At 43.0% G+C, this 20,912-nt stretch overlaps 1 protein-coding gene across 6 annotated transcripts in view; it reads left to right on the top strand.

Moving 5' to 3' along the window:
• Positions 1–20,912, top strand: part of LOC119968914 (POU domain, class 2, transcription factor 1-like) — a 249,117-nt gene that overhangs the window by 185,827 nt on the left and 42,378 nt on the right. For all 6 annotated transcript variants that reach the window (XM_038801893.1, XM_038801894.1, XM_038801895.1 and 3 more), the window contains 2 exons: positions 2,681–2,789; positions 11,725–12,097. In XM_038801893.1, coding sequence (XP_038657821.1) covers positions 2,681–2,789; positions 11,725–12,097 — 482 coding nt within the window. The remainder of the gene's footprint in view (positions 1–2,680; positions 2,790–11,724; positions 12,098–20,912) is intronic.

The raw sequence follows: 20,912 nt of genomic DNA on the forward strand, positions 1-20,912 counted from the left end.
TTTAAGGCTATGTCCCCTCGTGCTAGCCACCTCCATCCGCGGGAGAAGGTTCTCACTGTCCACCCTATCTAACCCTCTGATCATTTTGTATGCCTCTACTAAGTCACCTCTTAACCTTCTTCTCTCTAACAAAAACAACCTCAAGTCCATCAGCCTTTCCTCATAGGATTTTCCTTCCATACCAGGCAACATCCTGGTAAATCTCCTCTGCACCCGCTCCAAAGCTTCCACGTCCTTTCTATAATGAGGCGACCAGAACTGTACGCAATACTCCAAATGCGGCCGTACTAGAGTTTTGTACAACTGCAACATGACCTCATGGCTCCGGAACTCAATCCCTCTACCAATAAAGGCCAGCACACCATAGGCCTTCTTCACAACCCTATCAACCTGGGTGGCAACTTTCAGGGATCTATGTACATGTACACCGAGATCCCTCTTCTCATCCACACTACCAAGAATTTTACCATTAGCCAAATATTCCGCATTCCTGTTATTCTTTCCAAAGTGAATCGCCTCGCACTTCTCCACATTAAACTCCATTTGCCACCTCTCAGCCCAGCTCTGCAGCTTATCTATGTCCCTCTGTAACCTGCAACATCCTTCCGCACTGTCTACAACTCCACCGACTTTAGTGTCGTCTGCAAATTTACTCACCCATCCTTCTGCGCCCTCCTCTAGGTCATTTATAAACATGACAAACAGCAACGGCCCCAAAACAGATCCTTGTGGTACGCCACTCGTAACTGAACTCCATTCTGAACATTTCTGATCCACATCTCTAAATCACCCTCAATACCCAGCCTTCGTATTTTCTGCAATAGCCGACCGTGGGGAACCTTATCAAACGCTTTACTGAAATCCATATACACCACATCAACTGCTCTACCCTCATCTACCTGTTCAGTCACCTTCTCAAAGAACTCGATAAGGTTTGTGAGGCATGACCTACCCTTCACAAAACCATGCTGACTATCCCTAATCATATTATTCCTATCTAGATGATTATAAATCGTATCTTTTATAATCCTCTCCAAGACTTTACCCACAACAGACGTGAGGCTCACCGGCCTATAGTTACCGGGGTTATCTCTACTCCCCTTCTTAAACAAAGGGACCACATTTGCTATCCTCCAGTCCTCTGGCACTAATCCTGTAGCCAATGATGACATAAAAATCAAAGAAAAAGGCTCAGCAATCTCTTCCCTGGCTTCCCAGAGAATCCTAGGATAAATCCCATCAGGCCCCGGGGACTTATCAATTTTCACCTTGCCCAGAATTGCCAACACTTCTTCCCTACGCACCTCAATGCCATCTATTCTAATAGCATGGGTCTCCGCATTCTCCTCCACAACATTATCTTTTTCCTGAGTGAATACTGACGAAAGGTATTCATTTAGTATCTCACTTATCTCCTCAGCCTCCACACACAACTTCCCACCACTGTCCTTGACCGGCCCTACTCTTACCCTAGTCATTCTTTTATTCCTGACATACCTATAGAAAGCTTTTGGGTTTTCCTTGATCCTACCGTACATATTACCGACACGGTGGCCCAGTGTTATCACTGCTGCTTCACGGTACCAGGGACCTGGGTTCGATTATGGGCTTGGGTGACTGTGTGGAGTTTACACTATCATGCGAGAGTACTTTTAAGAAATGGGTGTTTATAAATGGATATGTATATAAATATCTCTAGTGAGAGTACCTTTAAGAAATGGGTGTTTACTACTGCAGTGATGTCAGAGAGTGGCTGGAGCTGGCCTGTCAGCTTTTAACTTGCATTTTAGGCTGTTTGCCGCAGGGTGTGTTTTAGTTTTGTTTTCAGTGTTGGAGCTGAAGCCAGACAGAGCAGGTGCACTGTTGATCTCTCTGCCATGAAAAGACTATCTCTTGATCATTTGGTGAATCCAGAAATGTGAATGTAAACCTAATGTGCTTCTGTTAAAAGGTGTTTATTTTGTCTTCTGGATGTTGTTTGGGAAGTTTTTAAGCATTACTTAGTGTTGTGTTTTTTGGGGGTTGTATTTGAATTAATGGTTCCTAACATGTTTACTGTATGTTTTATTAAGGTTAAGTTGAGTTCATAGAATAAACATTGTTTTGCTTTAAAAAATACTTTTCTATTTCTGCTGTACCACACCTGTAGAATGGGCCGTGTGCTCCCCAGACCACAATCTATTAAAAGTTGTGGGTCAGTTGAACTCCATGATACACTTTGGGGTTCTCTAAACCCTGGCCCATAGCAACACGTTCTCCACACGTCTGCGTGGTTTTTCCAGGTGCTCCGGTTTCCACCCATGGTCCAAAGATGTGCAGGTTAGGTGGATCAAAGTGAGTGCTTCGGAGATAGGGCGAGTGGGTGGGCCTCGGTCGAGTGCTTTTTCTGAAGGTCGGTGCAGACTTGATAGGTAGAATGGTCTCCTTCTGCACTGTAGGGAATCTATAGAATTCATTACCCAAGCAAAATCAACTTAACTCCTTGCATTTAAATAAAAGTTGTCGCTTGTCAATGGAGTTGTTTTGCAAGATTTGGATTAATATCTGTAAATTATTGGTAATTGACAGTTTTTTTTCCACCTGTTTCTGCACTACAGGTTAATATTTTAACATGTTACTCAATGACTAGTTGCATGTTTTTACTACTTGTGACACTAATAAAGATTATTATTACTCATAGGTAGCCAGCACTAGTAACCTCGTGACAAGTAGTACACCTACTACTCTGGCTGTAAATGCAATGCAGATGCCTGTATCCAGTGCTGGTGTGACCAACTTCAGCATTTCAGGTAAGAAATTGCTTCTAATTGACACATTATGTTGTGAAGTTTTCATGAACATTTTATAATTGTCTTTTCAATCGACTTAAATGAAGATTTTTACTTCCTCCATAGCAAATGATGGCAGTCAATGAAGGAAGGATGGAAATTGTCCCATTGGGCAGACGCAGCATGGGTTCATAAAGGGCAGGTCGTGCCTAACTAATTTAGTGGAATTTATTGAGGACATTACCAGTGCGGTAGATAACAGGGAGCCAATGGATGTGGTATATCTGGATTTCCAGAAAGCCTTTGACAAGGTGCCACACAAAAGGTTGCTGCAGAAGATAAAGATGCATGGCATTAAGGGTAAAGTAGTAGCATGGATAGAGGATTGGTTAATTAATAGAAAGCAAAGAGTGGGGATTAATGGGTGTTTCTCTGGTTGGCAATCAGTAGCTAGTGGTGTCCCTCAGGGAACAGTGTTGGGCCCACAATTGTTCACAATTTACTTAGATGATTTGGAGTTGGGGACCAAGGGCAATGTGTCCAAATTTGAAGACGACACTAAGATGAGTAGTAAAGCAAAAAGTGCAGAGGATACTGGAAGTTTGCAGATGGATTTGGATAGGTTAAGTGAATGGACTAGGGTCTGGGAGATGGAATACAATGTTGACAATTGTGAGGTTCTCCATTTTGGTAAGAATAACAGCAAAAGGATTATTATTTAAATGGCAAAATATTAAAACTTGCTGCTGTGCAGAGAGACCTGGGTGTGCTAGTGCATGAGTCGCAAAAAGTTGGTTTACAAGTGCAACAGGTGATTAAGAAGGCAAATGGAATTTTGTCTTTCATTGCTAGAGGGATGGAGTTTAAGACTAGGGAGGTTTTGATGCAATTGTATAAGGTGTTAGTGAGGCCACACCTGGAGTATTGTGTTCAGTTTTGGTCTCCTTACCTGAGAAAGGACGTACTGGCGCTGGAGGGTGTGCAGAGGAGATTCACGAGGTTAGTCGCAGAGCTGAAGGGGTTGGATTATGAGGAGAGGTTGAGTAGACTGGGACTGTACTGGTTGGAATTTAGAAGGATGAGGGGGGATCTTCTAGAAACATATAAAATTATGAAGGGAATAGATAGGATAGATGTGGGCAGGTTGTTTCCAATGATGAGTGAAAGCAGAACTAGGGGGGCATAGCCTCAAAATAAGGGGAAGTAGATTTAGGACTGAGTTTAGGAGGAACTTCACCCAAAGGGTTGTGAATCTATGGAATTCCTTGCCCAGTGAAGCAGTTGAGGCTCCTTCATTAAATGTTTTTAAGATGTAAAGATAGATAGTTTTTTGAAGAATAAAGGGATTAAGGGTTATGGTATTCAGGCCGGAAAGTGGAGCTGAGTCCACAAAAGATCAGCTATGATCTCATTGAATGGCGGAGCAGGCTCGAGGGGCCAGATGGCCTACTCCTGCTCCTAATTCTTATGTTCTTATTAAATGGCACAATGGGTTATAACATTTTTCTTTGCAACCAGCCAAGAAAATGACCAGATCAGTCAGCATTTACTTAATGGAATGAATGGCAAACTGCTACTCCAGTTATAGTGCACCCCAATCTGAATGAAATTCAGGTTCCCAATCCATGATTTGAAAATTGTCACAAAGAAAGATGATCAAGGGTTTATCCTATCTACAATGGAGGCATTGATGTCAATAAAAATCAGTATCACCCATTTTGGGGAGGCATAAGGGATATTACCAACTCTAACACAGTAAAATATGTTGAACAGTGCAGTGTCACAATATGTTGACTTGCTGCAATTACCTGAAAATAAATCAATGGAGGATGACCAGCTAGAGCAATGATCACTTAAAGACTTCTTTCATAATTATGCAATGATGGTTCTTGATTTGTTCCCTTTTTCCCTTTATAGCTTAGTCTGCAATAACAATGTGGCTGTGGTGTCAGATCCAATTGCATTCATGCAATGCCTCAGTCCTGCTTCCCATGTGGCATCTACACAAATTTAGCTACCATTTCAGTTCATAGAAATAATTCAAATTGTTAAACCATTTTGTACTAATGACCAACTGCACTCTTCGTGCAATAATTTATAAGAATACAAAGTAAAAATTGGTTGTTTCTTTAAAAGCAACAAGTGATTGTACTTGGGCACTCTGCTGTCCCAAATCCCTCCCTCAAACCTTCAGCACCCCCATCACCTTCCTACTCTCCTATCACTTTACCAGGTTTGACTACCTCTTATACTAACCCAGAAGTTCTTGCTGTGCCTATTTTTTGGCTTCCTCAGAAAGGCTCATTGAGGCATTCATCGTTGCACCCTTACAGCAGCAACCCCAAACTGTTTTCTTTTTCTGGATTTCCTACCTAGTCTGGTGAACTAATCTTCCCAATCTCCTTTTCCTCCAACACACCTCTCACTTAGTGCTAACCAAGGGAACTCTGCCAGTCGATCAGTTATCGTCACCACTCCCACATCTTCTTCCAGGATATGTGTTCACTTGCCATACATGAGCTTATTGTTGATGATTGCATCAACATTGTGGCTTTGCCAGAAACTTGGATGAGGGAGATAACACTTTCCCCTAAATGAAATTTCCTTACGTGGCGATACTATCCGTCAGACCGTCATGGTGACATGGCACTGACGGCCAAATCTCGCCATGATCTGTCAACTTAACACTCTGTCTGAGCATCTCATCTTGTTCCATGCTTTTTGCATCTCACTTAAAATCCTTATCCTCAACCACTTACCCAAGTACCATAAAAACTGTTCTTACCTACATCAGCCTCTGCACCAAACAACTTCTCATTCCCTCAATGAAATCTGAAATAAAAACAGAAAATGCTGGATAAAGTCTGCAGGTCTGGCAGTGCCCCACCTCGGTTTTGGGCCACCCGCTCAATCTGGCAGTCCAATACCGGAATTCTGACAGAATCTGCGAGCCTTCCACCGTGCATAAATTTGTATGGAAAAGGAGAGAGAATCGCTCCTGGAGTCACCAGAAATACGGAATGATTCTACTCTGGCGCGATCACTTCACCTCCAGAATCAAGAATCCAGCCCCTATATCATTGTAACTCGGCTCATTTTGTATTTCTATCTCTTTGCAATAAAGACCAGAATGCCATTTGCCTTCCTAATTGCTTCCAGTGCTTGTGTTCTAACTGTGTTCTTTGTAAGAGTGTACTCAAGTCGCTCTCAATGTTAATATTTAAAAGTTCCATTTTAGTTTTTAAAATCTGCTTTTTTGCTCTGACCAACAAAGTGAATAACTTCACACTTCCCCACATTATGCTTTATCTGCCACCTTGATTCCCCACTCCCTTAATCTATCTCTCTCCCATCTATCTCTATCTCTTTGCAACCCCTTTGGGTCTTCCTCATGGCTTACATTCCTGCATAGCTGTTGTATCAACAGCAAACTTGGATACATTGATCCTTATTGCTAACATTGATTGTAAATAGTAAGGCCCCAGTACTGATCTTTTTGACACTCCACAAGTTGCAGCCTACCAACTTGAAATTAGCCTGTTTATCCCTACTAGCTGTTCCCTTGACCAATATTCTATTCATGCTAATATATTGCCCAAATTCCACGAAGGATGCCCAATGAGAATCAGGTCTACCTTCTACTTCCCCCTTATTTTATGATAGCTGTTCCATCAACAATGGAATGTACATGCCCATATTTAGGCAGTACTGTTGGAGCTCACGAGGGGCCTCACGGTAGCATGGTGGTTAGCATCAATGCTTCACAGCTCCAGTGGTCCCAGGTTCGATTCCTGGAGGGGTCACTGTCTGTGTGGAGTCTGCACGTCCTCCCCGTGTGTGCGTGGGTTTCCTCCGGGTGCTCCGGTTTCCTCCCACAGTCCAAAGATGTGCGGGTTAGGTGGATTGGCCATGCTAAATTGCCCGTAGTGTAAGGTTAATGGGGGGATTGTTGGGTTACGGGTTACGTGGGTTTAAGTAGGGTGATCATTGCTCGGCACAACATTGAGGGCCGAAGGGCCTGTTCTGTGCTGTACTGTTCTATTCTATTCTATTCTATGATGGTCATGATGTGGTGGCAGTAAAAGTCCTATTTCCTTTCAGTTTCACTTCATTGCACTCGATCAGGCTACTCCCTATAGAAAACACTCTTCTCAAAAAAATTGACTCTTCACTTGGGAATGATTCCACAGCTGCTGTGGAATCACAGAATTCCATTCAATCTAATGCTTCATGTCATCTTAGACAATAATCATAAGCAGTCCAATGGAAAAGCAGAATACTGCGGACGTTGGAAACATGAATTAAAAACATAGAATGCTGTTTCGGCAGCATCTGTAGAGAGGAACAGAGGTAATGGGTTGGATCTTCAAGGCAAGTAGTAGGAATCAGGAAATTTCCCAACTCAGCATGGCCCACCTCAGGATAAAATTCATGCCAAGGTGGTATTTTTGTTCTGGGGTAATTGATGCTAACTGAAATTAAGTCTGCTGCCCCTGGAAAGAGTTTGAAGGCAGCCACAGGGACTGCCAGGTGCCGATGTAGGCTGTTTGAAAGGCCCTCCATCCCAGTTAAATTAACATTGATATAATAAAAATAGCACCCATTCCCCCCCCCCCCCCCCCCCCCTCACTAATGCATGCCAGCTAATGGACCCTTATACCCTCCATGCTAATCTATGCCCCCCACCCCATAGTTACTCAAACACTCCATGCCAACCTCCGGCACATCCATGGCCATTCACCCAGTATTCCCTTGGTACAAAACCACTAAGCCCTGAAGTAATAATACCATGTAAAAAAGCTTTCAAAAAGTAATTGATTCATTAAATAATGCTTTTACTACAGCCTAAAAAGTGTCAATCATCCAAACTCTTAAAGTTGTTTCAGCTGATTCCAGACATCAATTACTCTGTTGAAACAGCTCTACCCCAGGGGATAAAAACAGCTCTTCCCCTCTGATCTATTCTGTCAATTGCACAATGCTAAAAAGTTTTCAAATCCTTTCAGTTTCTGCTCCTTAGTTTAGAGGATTGGGATGATGTGTTTGGGTCCAAGGATGATGAGGAGGTAAAAGGGCAGGTGTTAAATCTCTTGCCTTTGCATGGAAATTTGCTGTGGGAAGGTGACTAGTTGCTTGGGATGATCAATCCAGAGTTTTACAGGGAAAATTGTCTCTTCGGAATGCTAGAAAGGGAAGGAGGGGAAGATGTGTATGATTGTTATAACGGTCTACAGCTCAGAAAAGGCCATTCGGCCCATTGTGCCAGTGCTGGTCAAAAATACCCACCTAACTACTCTAATCTCATTTCCCAACACTTTGTCCATAGCCTTGTATGCCTTGGCATTGCAAGTGCACATCTAAATGCCTCCCAAATGTTATGAGGGTTGCTGCCTCCACCACCCTTTCAGGCAACAAGTTCTAGACTCACACCACGCTTTGGGTGAAAACGTTTTTCCTCACATCCCCCTAAACCTCCTGCCTCTTACCTTAAATCTATGCCTCTTGGTTATTGATCCCTCCATCAAGGGGAAAGGTTTCTTCCTGTCCACTCTATTTCTGCCCCATATACTTTTATCCATCTCAATCATGTTTCTTTCTCTTCCCCCCCACCCCCCTCAGTATTTTCTGCTCCAAGGAAAACAACCCCAGTCTGTCCAATCTCATCATAGCTAAAACTCTCCAGCCCAGGAAATATACTGGTAAATCTCCTCTGCACCCTTTAAAACGCTATCACATCCCTCCTATAATGTGTATTCCAGAACTGCATACAATACTTTAACTGTGGCCGAACCAACATTTTATACAGTTCTGGCATAACCTCCCTGTTCTTAAACTCTATGCTGCGGCTAATAAAGACAAGTATACCATATGCCGTCTTAACCACCTGCTCTGCTCCCTTGAGGGACCAGTGTACATGCACGCCAAGGCTCCTCTGCTCCCAGGATCCTACCGTTTGTCATGTATTCCCTTGTCTTGTTTGTCATGCCCAAGTGCATCACCACACACTTATCTGGATTGAATTCCATTTGCCCCTGACCAGCCCGTCTATATCCTCCAGTACTCTAAGGCTATCCTCCTCACTATTTACCTCTCCACCAATTTTCATATCATCTGCGAAGTTCCTGATCAACCCACTTACATTCACGTCTAAATCATTTGTATAAACCACAAACAGCAAGGGTCACAACACTGATCTCTGCAGGACACCTCTGTACACAGGACTCCAGTCAGAAAAACACCCCTTGACCATAACCCTCTGTTTCCAGCCGCTCAGCTAGTTGTGGATCCAATTTGTCAAATTTTCTTGGATCCCATGGGCTCTTAATCTTCGTTATTAGTCTCCTATGTGGGACCTTATCAAAAACCTTGCTGAAGTCCAAATAGATTACGACAAATGCATTTCCTTCATCTACGCACCTGGTCACCTCTTTGAAAAATTCAGTCAAGTTGGTCAGACATGACCTCCCCTTAACAAAACTATGCTGACTGTTCTTGATTAATCCCTGCCTCTCCAGATTAGTTCTGTCTCAGAATTGCTTCTAATAGTTTCCCCAGCACTGAGGTTAGACAGACTTGCCTGCAATTTCCTGATTTATCCCTTCCTCCCTTCTTGAATAATGATGCCACATTGGCTGTCCTTCAGTCCTCCGGCACCTCTCCTAGGGCTGAATATTATTGCCAGCACCACTGCTATTTCCTCCTTCCCACACTTAACGACCTGGAGTTCATTTCATCTGGCCATGGAGATTTGTCTACATTTAAGCTAACAGACCACTCAGAACCTCCTGTCTGTCTATGTTAATCTCTTTAATTTTGTCACCATCCTTCTCCCTGATTTCTATATCCATGCCATCCCTCTCGCATGTTCAGACTCGATGGGCGGAATGGCCGCCTGCACTGTAAATTCTATGATTCTATGAAATTACCACTTGTGATTGGGCAGCATGGTAGCACAGTGGTTAGCACAGGTGCCTCAGCTACAGGGACCTGGATTCAATTCCGGCCTCGGGTGACTGTGTGGAGTTTGCGCTTAGTCCCCATGCCTGCGTGGTTTTCCTCCGGGTGTTCCGGTTTCCTCCCACAGTCCAAAGATGCGCAGGTTAGGTGGATTGGCCATGCTAAATTGTCCCTGAGTGTCCAAAAGGTTAGGCGGGGTTGCTGGTTTACGGGATAGGGTGGAGGCATGGGCTTAAGTCGGGTGCTGTTTCCAAGCGCTATGCAGACTCAATGGGCCAAATGGCCTCCTTCTGCACTGTAGGGATTCTATGATCCTTAATGGGAACTACTCTTTTCCTAACTACACTTTTATGCTTGATGTACTCGGAAAACAACTTAGGATTTTCCTTTATTTCACCTGCCAGTATCCTATCATGTCCCTTTCTTGGTCTCCTAATTTCCTTTTTTTAAGTTCCCTTTTGCACATTCTATATCCCGCTAGGGCACCAACTGTTTTGAGCCCTCGATATCTGCCTTAAGCCTCCCTTTTTCTCCTTATCCAATGTTGTACATCCCTCATACATCTGGAATTAAGAGTCAAATGATGATCATGAAACCATTGTCGATTGTCTTAAAAATCCAACTAGTGCACGAATGACTTTTAGGAAAGGAAACTTTCTGTTCTTACCTTGTGTAGCCTGCATGTGACTCCAGACCCCCACACTTCAGTGCCGTCTGAAATGGCCTAAAAAGCCACTCAGTTGTATTCAACAAAGGGAGCAAGGAGGAAAGAAGCTGGTTGGATCACGCGCCATCGGCCTAGGCACTGGAAACGACAACTGCAAACCCAACCCTGTCGACCCTGCAAAGTTCTCCTTAGTAGAATTTGGGGGCTTGTGCCAATATTGGGAGAGGAACATCTTGATAAAGTCATTATCACCTTACAGATAATGCCCCAGACACCACCACCACCATTCCTGGGTATGCCCTATCCCACCAGGAGGACAGACCCAGCAGAGGTGGCAGCACAGTGGTATACAGTCGGGAGGGAGTTGCCCTGAGTATCCTCAAATTCGACTCTGGACCTCATGAAGCCTCATGGGCACCAGGTCAAACATGGGAAAATAAACCTCCTGTTGATTAATATGTACTGTTCCCCCCCTCAGCTGAGGAATCCATACTCCATGTTGCCATCATCAGAAACATTCTTTCTGAATCTACCCTGTCTAATCCTGTAAGAATTTTCTAAGTTTCTATGAATCCCCTCTCACTCTTCTAAACTTCTAAAGTGAGTGGAGTTGAAGGATAAATTAGCCAGAGCAAGAACAAGTTCAGCCAGGTGGTGTAGGATGTTGATGGATGGGAACTGGTTAGGCCTCTGTTCAAGGAAGAAGCGGAGAGCCCTCGGACCATCCTGGTGGGGATGATTAAAGTCTAGGGGGATTGGATGCACATGGTAAAGAGGAGACTGTTAGGGTCAGGAAACGGGCAACTTTTAAAGTAATGGAGGATGTCAGAAGAGTCTCTGATGGAGGTAGGAAGAGACTGGAGAAGCCTGCCACAGCTTCCCACTTCATAACTCCCAATTCCATAACCAGGACTGCCCTCATTTCAGCCTGCCCCATTGAACTGATATTTTTCTACCGTGACTATTTTTTCTCGCCTTGTCCAGTGAACCTCAACTCATTTAAAACTTGGCCCAACTCCATGAAAATTACAGAGGATTAGGGCATCCTATCCTCAAAATGGAGCCAGCTAGGTCACAGGTGCAGGCTTTTAATCTGAACCAGCCCCCTCCCTTAAAGTCACACCTGAAAATTGGAAGCCCTCGGAATGGGGTTGGAAATTCTGGAATCGGGTCCCAGCTGCCATTTTTAAAGGGTTCCAGAGTCATCCTGACTAAGAATCCAGCCCCTCATCTCTCTTATTATTTTCTGAATTATTTTAGAAATATTTTGATAAAACACAAAATAGGAAATAGAATTCATATTAAAATTGTGATCTCTCATTAACCCTCCAGGTACAACTGCATCAGGGACAGCTCCTACAAACGTGGCATCTGTAATCACCGGCTTATCTTCTGCAGTTTCTACGTCATCAGTCACTTCTCCATCTCTAACCCCTTCACCATCAGCATCTGTTTCGGTGACTGAGTCATCTAGCAGTAGTGATGCACATACCACACAGTCAACCTCAACTGGCTTAATAAACCCTCTGTGCACAAGCCAAATCATGGTGTCAGCATCTGGACTGCAGGCCACTGCGCTACAAGCAGCAGCTGCACAGGTATCCAGTGGTGCTGGCCTTGCCACCAATCCGGGCCTAGCTGCCATGGCTGCTGCTGCAGGACTAGCCAATCCTGGCCTCATGTCAGCCCCTCAGTTTGCAGCTGGGTAAGTTTTCACTGTATGCTATTATTAGTGAATTACATCTTTAATTTATCTGTGAACATGTGAATCTTTAATATCTAATATTTCATAGGATGCCATCAAATAATGGCTTTGTCTGCACATTGGGGAAAATTGAATTACTGCAGTAGCCAGAAAACATTTGTTTTTACCTTCGCAAATAAAATAAATGCTTTGATAAATAGGTTGTTATATTACAAATGTGATGTAAAATCATTTTTCCTCACTTTTTCAGCCTCCATTTATATATAAATGGTTTGCATCATGCTACTTGGGAGAGAATCACATGGGTGTCATATTGTCAATAAGCTTGACCTTGGATAGTCAACTAATGTTTTTCACTTTAATATAGTTAATATGCATGATCATATAGTTTTGAGGGGAACGTAGAATCATAGAATTTACAGTGCAGAAGAAGGCCTTTCGACCTTGGATAACAGCACCCTACTTAAGCCCATGCTTCCACCCCTAAACACAGTAACCCCACCTAACCTTTTGGACACTAAGGGGCAATTTAGCATGGCCAATGTACCTAACATGCACATCTTTGGACTGTGGGAGGAAACCCAGTGCACCCGCAGGAAACCCATGCAGACACGGGGAGAAAGTGCAAACTCCACACAGTCACCAAAGGCCGGAATTTAACCTGAGTCTCTGGAGTTGTGAGGCAGCAGTGCTAATCACTGTGCCATCATGCCGCTCCTAAGGCCAGGACCCTGGAGCATTACTCTGGACTACTAACGTAGTGACAATACTACTACGCCACCGCCTCCCATCAGGGATAATATTTCAAATTGGAATTAGTTGAAGAAGCAGACCTAGCCAGTATAAAAATAAAGTGAAGGGATGGGAGAAAGAAGACTGAAAATTTGCATATTGTGTCTCTCGTTCTTTTTCTTGTGATCCCAGCAGAAAATGTCTCATTTCACACACAAACAAAAGCTTGCATTTGTCGTTTTCTGGCCAGTTTTTCATTTGAAGTGGTTGCAAATTTCTCCATACTTTCGTACTCAATTTTACTAAATTATCAAATGTGTACTTTTTCTGGTTTATTTGCAAAATTCAATTTGCCATTGTTCTTTATAGTCAACTTTTGCATTTTACTTAAATCAGGGAAACTGTAGTCAACTTTGCCTTGATCGCTGGCCAAGGTGCATGCCTCACAAGTATTTTCCAGTGACTGATGCAAATGGTGCACTTTGAAATCTGGAAACCTGCATAAAACTTAAACATAGGACATAGGCTAAATGCTGTAGATTTTTTTTCTGAAGGATGGATTATGGCACTGGACATTACGATTTTAATAATCCGAGAAGACTTGTTTTATCCAATAAGCTATAGCAACAGGTCTTCAGCTTCCTCAGAAAATGCGGTTCACTAGCCATTTACTTTTGTCCCAGAAAAAGTAAAGTTAAATTAATTAAAATTTTAAGAAGGAGGCCCAGGTAACAGTTGAAAATAAGCACACCTGATGGTACTATGACACAGATCAAAATTTCTCGGAGCTTTATAAAGCTTTTGCCTGTCATATTACGCTGATAACTTTTTAGAAGTTTAATTGAGGCATGCTACACTTTTAAGAATAAATAAATGTTGAGAGTATTGTTTTATTTTATTGACAGTATCTTGGTAGTACAGAACTTGAATATTGCTGGCAAGATAAGCAGATCACCCAAGCTTTTCGTCTTGCAATCAGGACAAAAGCAAGAATGCCAAATTTTAAACAATCAGAGCAATTTATACTGCAGAAGAAAGGGATGCTGATTGGTTGGTAAGATGACTGATTGGCCACAGTGTTGCCGCAGAGAAAGCAGCGGGGAACTATGGACTCCCCAAGGTCACGGGTAATTCCACGAAAGTATAAGACTTGAACATTTTCGTTTTGCAGAGAACAGGCCCCTGATTGTTAGTGTACTCGAGAGATAGGAGCAAGATTAAACCATACGGTCTGTCGAGCCTGCTCCACTATTTAGTACAGTCATGAATGATCTTGGGCTTCAACTCCATTTCCCTGTTCCTCCCCATACCCCTTATTTTCCTGAGACCAAAAATCTGTCGATCCAGCCTTAAATGTACTCGATAATGGAGCATTCACAGCCCTCAAGGAAAGAGAATTCCAAAGATTCACAATTCCCTTTTGAGTGAAGAAATTTCTCCTCATATCAGTTTTAAATGATCGGCCTCTTGTCCTGAGATGTTTTTAGATTCCCTGACCAATGTAAACATTCTCACAGCATCTGCCCTATCAAGCCCCTTCAGCAATTTTGTAGGTTTCAATCTGATAATTTAATTCTTATTCTTCCAAACTCAAGAAAATATAAGCCAAATTTACTTAGCCTCGCAACATGGGACAGCCTCCTCATCCTAGGGACCAATTTCACTGCATTGCCTTCAATGCAATTACATCCTTTCTTAAATGTGGAGACTAAAACTGCATAACTTCCGAGGTGTAGTCTTACCAAAAGCCTGTACAGTTGCAGCAAGTCTTCTTTATTATTGTATTCCAATTCCTTTGCATTGAAAATCAATATACCATTTGCCTTCCTAACTTTCTGCGTTCCTTGTACAAACACACCCAAGTCTAGTTTTAAATAATACTCTACTTTTTGATTCTTACAACCAAAGTGAATAACTTCACAGCTCCCTGTGTTATATTCCATTTGCCATCTTGTTGTCTACTCACCTTATCCTGCTATATCTCTTTGCAGCCTCTCTTATGGCCTCCCCGCAGTTTACCTTCCCACTTCACCTTCTCACCTAGCTTGGCTTCTTCAGCATACTTTGACACAGTACTCTCTGTCCATTCATCTCGTCATTATTATACATTGTAAATAGGTGAGGCCCCAGCATTGATACTTGTGACACTCCACTATTCACTGCGTGCCAACTTGAAAATACTGCATTATGTCCACTCTCTGCTGTTAATGAATCCTCTATCCATGCCAAACTTTTGCCCCCAACTTCATGAACCCTTATTTTGCTTTTTAAGCTTGTCTGGCATCTTATTGAATGCCTTTTGGAAATCCAAGTGTATTACATCTTACTGTTTCCCCTTCATCTATCAACTAATTACATCCTCAAAAAAAGCCATTTTTCTTTAGTGAAACCATGTTGCCTTGTTGCTGCAACTGATGTTAAGCTAATTGGCCTGTAGTTCATTGTTTTTTCTCTTTTTTGAAAAGGGGTGTGAGATTTGCAAACTTTCAATATAATGGGATGATTCCCAAATCTATGGAATTTTGGAAAACCATTGACAACAGGTCCAATATCTCTACAGCTATCTGTTTTAGAACCCTGGGGTGTTGTCCATCAGGTCGTAGAGATTTGTCAGATTTTAGTACCTTAAATTTCTCTCTTTTTTTCCTGATAATGTTAATTCCCTTAATTATTTCACTTTTTTTAGCCCATATGTTACCGTCTATTTCTGGTATGAAACTTATGTCTTCTACTGTGAAGACAGACACAAACTATTTGTTCAATGCTGCCATTTCCTTCCCATGATAATTTGTCCTTTGTTTGCTTCTAAGGAACCAACAGTTACTTGGGCTACTCTCTTCCTTTTTTTGTACTTATGTTCTTGCAACCTGTATTTGTATTTCTTGCTAGTTTACTCATTCTATTTTTGCCCTTTCAGACAGCCCTCTGTTAGTTTCTGAACTATTCCCAATTCCCAGACTTGCTACTTTTTTTGCAAAATGGTTAGCCTCTTCTTTTAATCTAACCCTTAACATCTGAGAGAGCCATAGGTGGGTATTTCTCATTGAGTTTTTGTTTTTCAATGGAATATATATTTGAGTTTTTTTAAATGTTTCCCACTTTCTTTTAACCTCCATACATTTAGTTTATTTATCCAATTGACCAAATTCTCCCCTCACACCTATCTAATTGGCTTTGTTTTAAGTTTAAGATTTTTGTTTGCGATTGGAGCATGTCGCTTGCAAACTTAATATAGAATTCATTGGTATTATCACTATTTCCCAGTTGTTCTTTTATTAGGACATTACTAATTGGGTGGCACGGTAAAACGATGGGTAGCACTGTTGCTTCACAGCTCCAAGGTCCTAGGTTCGATTCCCGGCTTGGGTCAATGTCTGTGTGGAATCTGCACATTCTCCGTGTCTGCGTGGGTTTCCTCCGGGTGCTCGGTTTCCTCCCACAAGTCCCGAAAAACATGCTGTTAAGTGAATTGGATATTCTGAATTCTCCCTCTGTGTACCCAAACAGGTGCCAGAGTGTGGTGACTAAGGGCTTTATCTTCATTTCATTTTCTTTTCTTTTCATTTCATTTCATTGCTGTGTTAATGTAAGCCTACTTGTGACGATAAAGGTTATTAAGATTATTATTATTATTAATTGACCCGTCTTCATTACACAATATTAGGCCAGTCTGTTCAGCTGCATGTAGTTCTTCGTCAATACCCACAAGGTAACACACCTCGTTCCTGTTGGACAAAATCAGGGATTGAGGCTTCTCCATCGGAACATGCTGGTTTCCCATACCTGCCTGACTCGCAGCCTCTTGTCACTGACCATTTACCAGCTCTTAGAAAGTTCTGCCTGACCTAAGCGGTGTGACTGCCTCCTGGAACAAATTGTCCAGATAACTCTTCCCCCTCTCTGATGCCTGGAAATATCTGATGCTATGTCTGCTCAGCCTCCAGCTCAGGAAATTTAAGCCAAAATTGCCGAAGCTGCAGACATTTCCTGCAGATATGGTCGGATATGTCTGGGATTGCAGTACGTTCCATAGATTCCCACAAGCTCAGTCACGGCACACCACCAGCCCTACCATTTCTGTCCAACCTTATTTGCTTAATTGATCAATTAGTTAATAACTCGCACAGAAAAAGTAATAGAGAGTTGCACTCACCTAGCATGTGCACAAGGGAGCAAAACTCACCAAGTACTGGAGGCTGAAAAAAAAGTAGAGAAAGAAGCACCTCTTTGCCTTTCTGCACCGAATTCACAACTGAACCAAATTTTCAATTACACACTCAGACTACATTTTACTCCAGTGTAATCTCTTCTCCATGCATCCCATACTCCGTTATTAGCAAACTCCGGAATGTTCCACAAGTGCTGTCCAATTGTAAAATCATATCTAACAGTAGATGCTTTGTTTTGGGTTTTGCAAGCACAGGCTGATTAAGTAGTGTGCACTCTACTTAACAACACGACGGCAAATCATACACAGTGTTGCTCAATGCGATGATAGGTAGAATGTCTTTTTGGACTGACAGCAGTATCCTGTTGTGGGAAATTCCTCTCATGTAGACACTTTATAGCAACAGCTTGATGTAACTTGCTTAACCTATTGGGGAGCTTATAGTTCTGTATTGCTTTCTCCATGACAATGACCTCAGCCAAACAGTGTCAACTCACCACCCGATCAACACCCTTTTCTTCTGTAGTATAAATCGCATCTGATTCTGTGATTGGTCAGCACATGGTAAACAATCCTGATTATGCTAAGAATTACACTGACGACCAGTTTAAGATTATCAGTCAGGCTGACCGTTTGGCTCAATTACGTGTGCTAGAAGCTACATATATTCACACACACGGACCTGTCCTTTGCAGGCAGAAGGAACATGTCCATGCATTGCACCTTTTTCAGCTAAATAAAAGCTTGTGGGGACAGCCTGGTTCATTAACTAGGATAATACCTTGATCAATCTGGGTCAATCAGCCTGGTTTGAATTTAAGCAAAAACCTAGCAATTAACTGTTCCCTGGTGCATTCTCAATGGCAATGCCTCGATCAATCAGAGGCCACTTGTCAACCAATCAGCACTCTTCTCGTGCAGTATAAACTGTTGTTCCCTTAACAATTAGTATTCTTGTGAATGGGTTCTAATGAGTACAAGATGAAAAACTCGACAGCATGTCTCTTTTTTCAGCAATACTCAAAGTTTGATATCTCCTCTACTTTCCTCGCTCCCACCTAACATTTCTAAGATTATTTCTTTATCAGTGTTGACTGATTTTATTGTATTTATACATGCAAACTCAAATGCTCCAGATACATTTCTAAAGGATCATCTATCTAAGTAATTCATTTCTGATTTATCCCATATGTTCTTGTTGAATGCTTTACTAAATAAAAAAGAGGGTGAGATTTTTCTACTGTTGATTTCGACATAAAATTAGACTTCTGACCATTTCTTATTCAAATAATGTTGCATTGATTAGTAATAAAACAGAAAATGCTGGAAACATTTTGCATGTCTGGCAGCATCTGAGCGAAACAATGTTAACGTTTCAGATCTCTGACCTTTTATCGGAACTGAAAAAAGTTAGAAACTTGAACAAGCAAAATGGAAGGGTGAGAAGAAGGACAAAAGGCTGGAAAGTGAGGGCAAGGGGAATCCTATCCTAGTTCTGGGAGAGGGGACGGAGCAAGAGCAGAAGTACTTGAAATAAAAGACGCATGGTCGAGGCCCTTACAACCACAATGGGGCAATGTGATTCCTTCTCCTTTAGGAAGGCCAAATGCAGACTGAATGATCACTTTGCAGAACACCTCCATTCCATATGCATGAATAAGTTTCCTGTAATTTTATTTCTGTACCTTGTCCCCACTCTTGACTTTGGTTTGCGACAGTATTCCAACAAACCTCAGTGCAAGCTCGAAGAACAGCAAGTCATCTTTTGACTGGGCACTTTAGAGCCTTTGGACTCAACATTGAGTTCAACAATTCCGGATAATAACATCTGCCCCATTTTGTTTTGTGTCCTTTTGCTGGTTCTTTTTTTCTCTCATTTCTAATTTGTTTACTTTGCATTTGGATGGCTGCTATTCTGCCATTCATACCTGCTCTAGGCATATCTTTTGTTTTTTACTTGTCTTATTGCCACACCCGTTGGCTTTCTATTACAAAATATGTTGATATTTAATCTGTCCTATCTGCCAGCCTATCATAGACGTTCACTTTTCTTCTTCCCGTCCTCCCCTATTTTGTTTGCTCAAACCCTATTTAATTTCAAATTTTTCTCAGTTCTGATAAAAGGTCACAGAACTGAAAATGTAACTCCGGGCGAAATTCTCCCAAGCCCTTGCCAGTGGTTTGATGGCGGGAATGGTAGGAGAATATGACAGGAGGCCCAGAAATCAGTTTCACGCCGGCATGAAATTACAGGTGGATCTTTCTCTGATGCACGCCATGGTGGGTAGTAAAACCTGCCAGAGGCCACCGTGAGTTTCATTTGCATCCTATTAATGCGATTTGAAATCCACCCGCTGCCAGATTATCCGTGGCGCCAGGGGAAAACACACCAATGCAAAGTATGTTTTAAATAATGTGGCATGCAGATGTTGGGAGGCTGGAGGAACACGTCGCCCCAAACGGGGGGGGGGGGAGAGAATTCCTGCGCTGCAACCTCAGAGCTCCCGGCATCTTCATTGTTCTTTGCTGAGTTCTGTGTCACTCTCCAGAATTCCTGGCCACCACAGGTAGGCATGTGGCAGAGGAGGTGTTAGATAAGGAGCTGAATGTCTACGGGTGGGTGAGAGGCTGGATAAGACAGGGAAGAGGGTCCGGATGGCCGAAGGCATCTAGGGAGAGGACGAGTTGGCTGAAGAGAAGAGGTAATGTAGGGGCAGGAACTATTGGCGAGAAAGAAATGAGAGAGGTAGTTCAAAGAACATACAGTGCAAAGGGAGGCCATTCGGCCATCGAGTCTGCACCGACCCACTTACGTCCTCACTTTCACCCTATCCGCGTAGCCCAATAGCCCCACCTAACCTTTTTGGTCACTAAGAGCAATTTATCATGGCCAATCCACCTAACCTGCACGTCTTTGGACTGTGGGAGGAAACCGGAGCACCCGGAGTAAACCCACGCAAACGCGGGGAGAACGTGCAGACTCCACACAGACAGTGACCCAGTGGGGAATCAAACCTGGGATCCTGGCGCTGTGAAGCCACAGTGCTAGCCACTTGTGCGACCGTGCTGCCCCAAGAGTTCGTACGGTGAGGGGCTAAAAGTGGAGTTGGGAGTCATGGGGGAAGGGGTTTGTTGGGTGGGGAAAGGGTTGGGGAGTGATAAAATGATGCAAAGTATTCATTTAACGCCTCAGCCTTGCCCCTTGCCATCATGTGTAAATCCCCTTTTTGGTCCCTAATTGGCCCTACACTTCTTTTTGCCGCCCTTTTACTATTTATGGGCTTGTGTACGATTTTGGGATTCTGTTTTATGTTGGCTGTCAGTCTTTTCTATAATCCCTATTTGCTTCTCATATTTGCTTGTTCACCTCCCTTCTGAACCTTCTGTATTCACCTTTGGTTCTTATTTGCATTCTCTACCTGACGATCGTTAAATCTGCTCACAGCTTCTCAGTCTGGTGGAGGGGGGGTTTGTCCCCAACCTTCAGCTGATGAGTGGGCCCACCATGACTGCAAAGAATTCTGGCCAGAGGGCAGGTTAAAGAGACTGGCAGTAGACAGGATGAGGTGTTCCAAAGGGACCACTGTTGTTCACGATTTGCATCAATGTTGTGGGCTTGGGAGGTGGAAGCCAGATTTGTAAATTTGCAGATGGCACGAGGAATTATCGGAATTGTCTGTGGAATTGTCGTCCTGTTGCCTTTGTTGACGAGCAGCTGTCCTCTAAGGCGTGGAGGCCTGGAGGGCCCTGACTGACTTTGTGTTCCCACCGATGGGCTGCTGCTTTATCTGTGGTGACATGAGGACGAGGCTGAAGGGGTCACAGGCCCAAGGGAATTGGAGGGAGCGGATAACCTCTTGAGTCCTGAGTTGATCACCCAGCGGGGTCCAGCTGCTGATCCTCCACCCTCTACAG

This window comes from Scyliorhinus canicula, chromosome 7 (assembly GCF_902713615.1).
Source record: "Scyliorhinus canicula chromosome 7, sScyCan1.1, whole genome shotgun sequence".
In the NCBI taxonomy this organism is placed as follows: domain Eukaryota; kingdom Metazoa; phylum Chordata; class Chondrichthyes; order Carcharhiniformes; family Scyliorhinidae; genus Scyliorhinus; species Scyliorhinus canicula.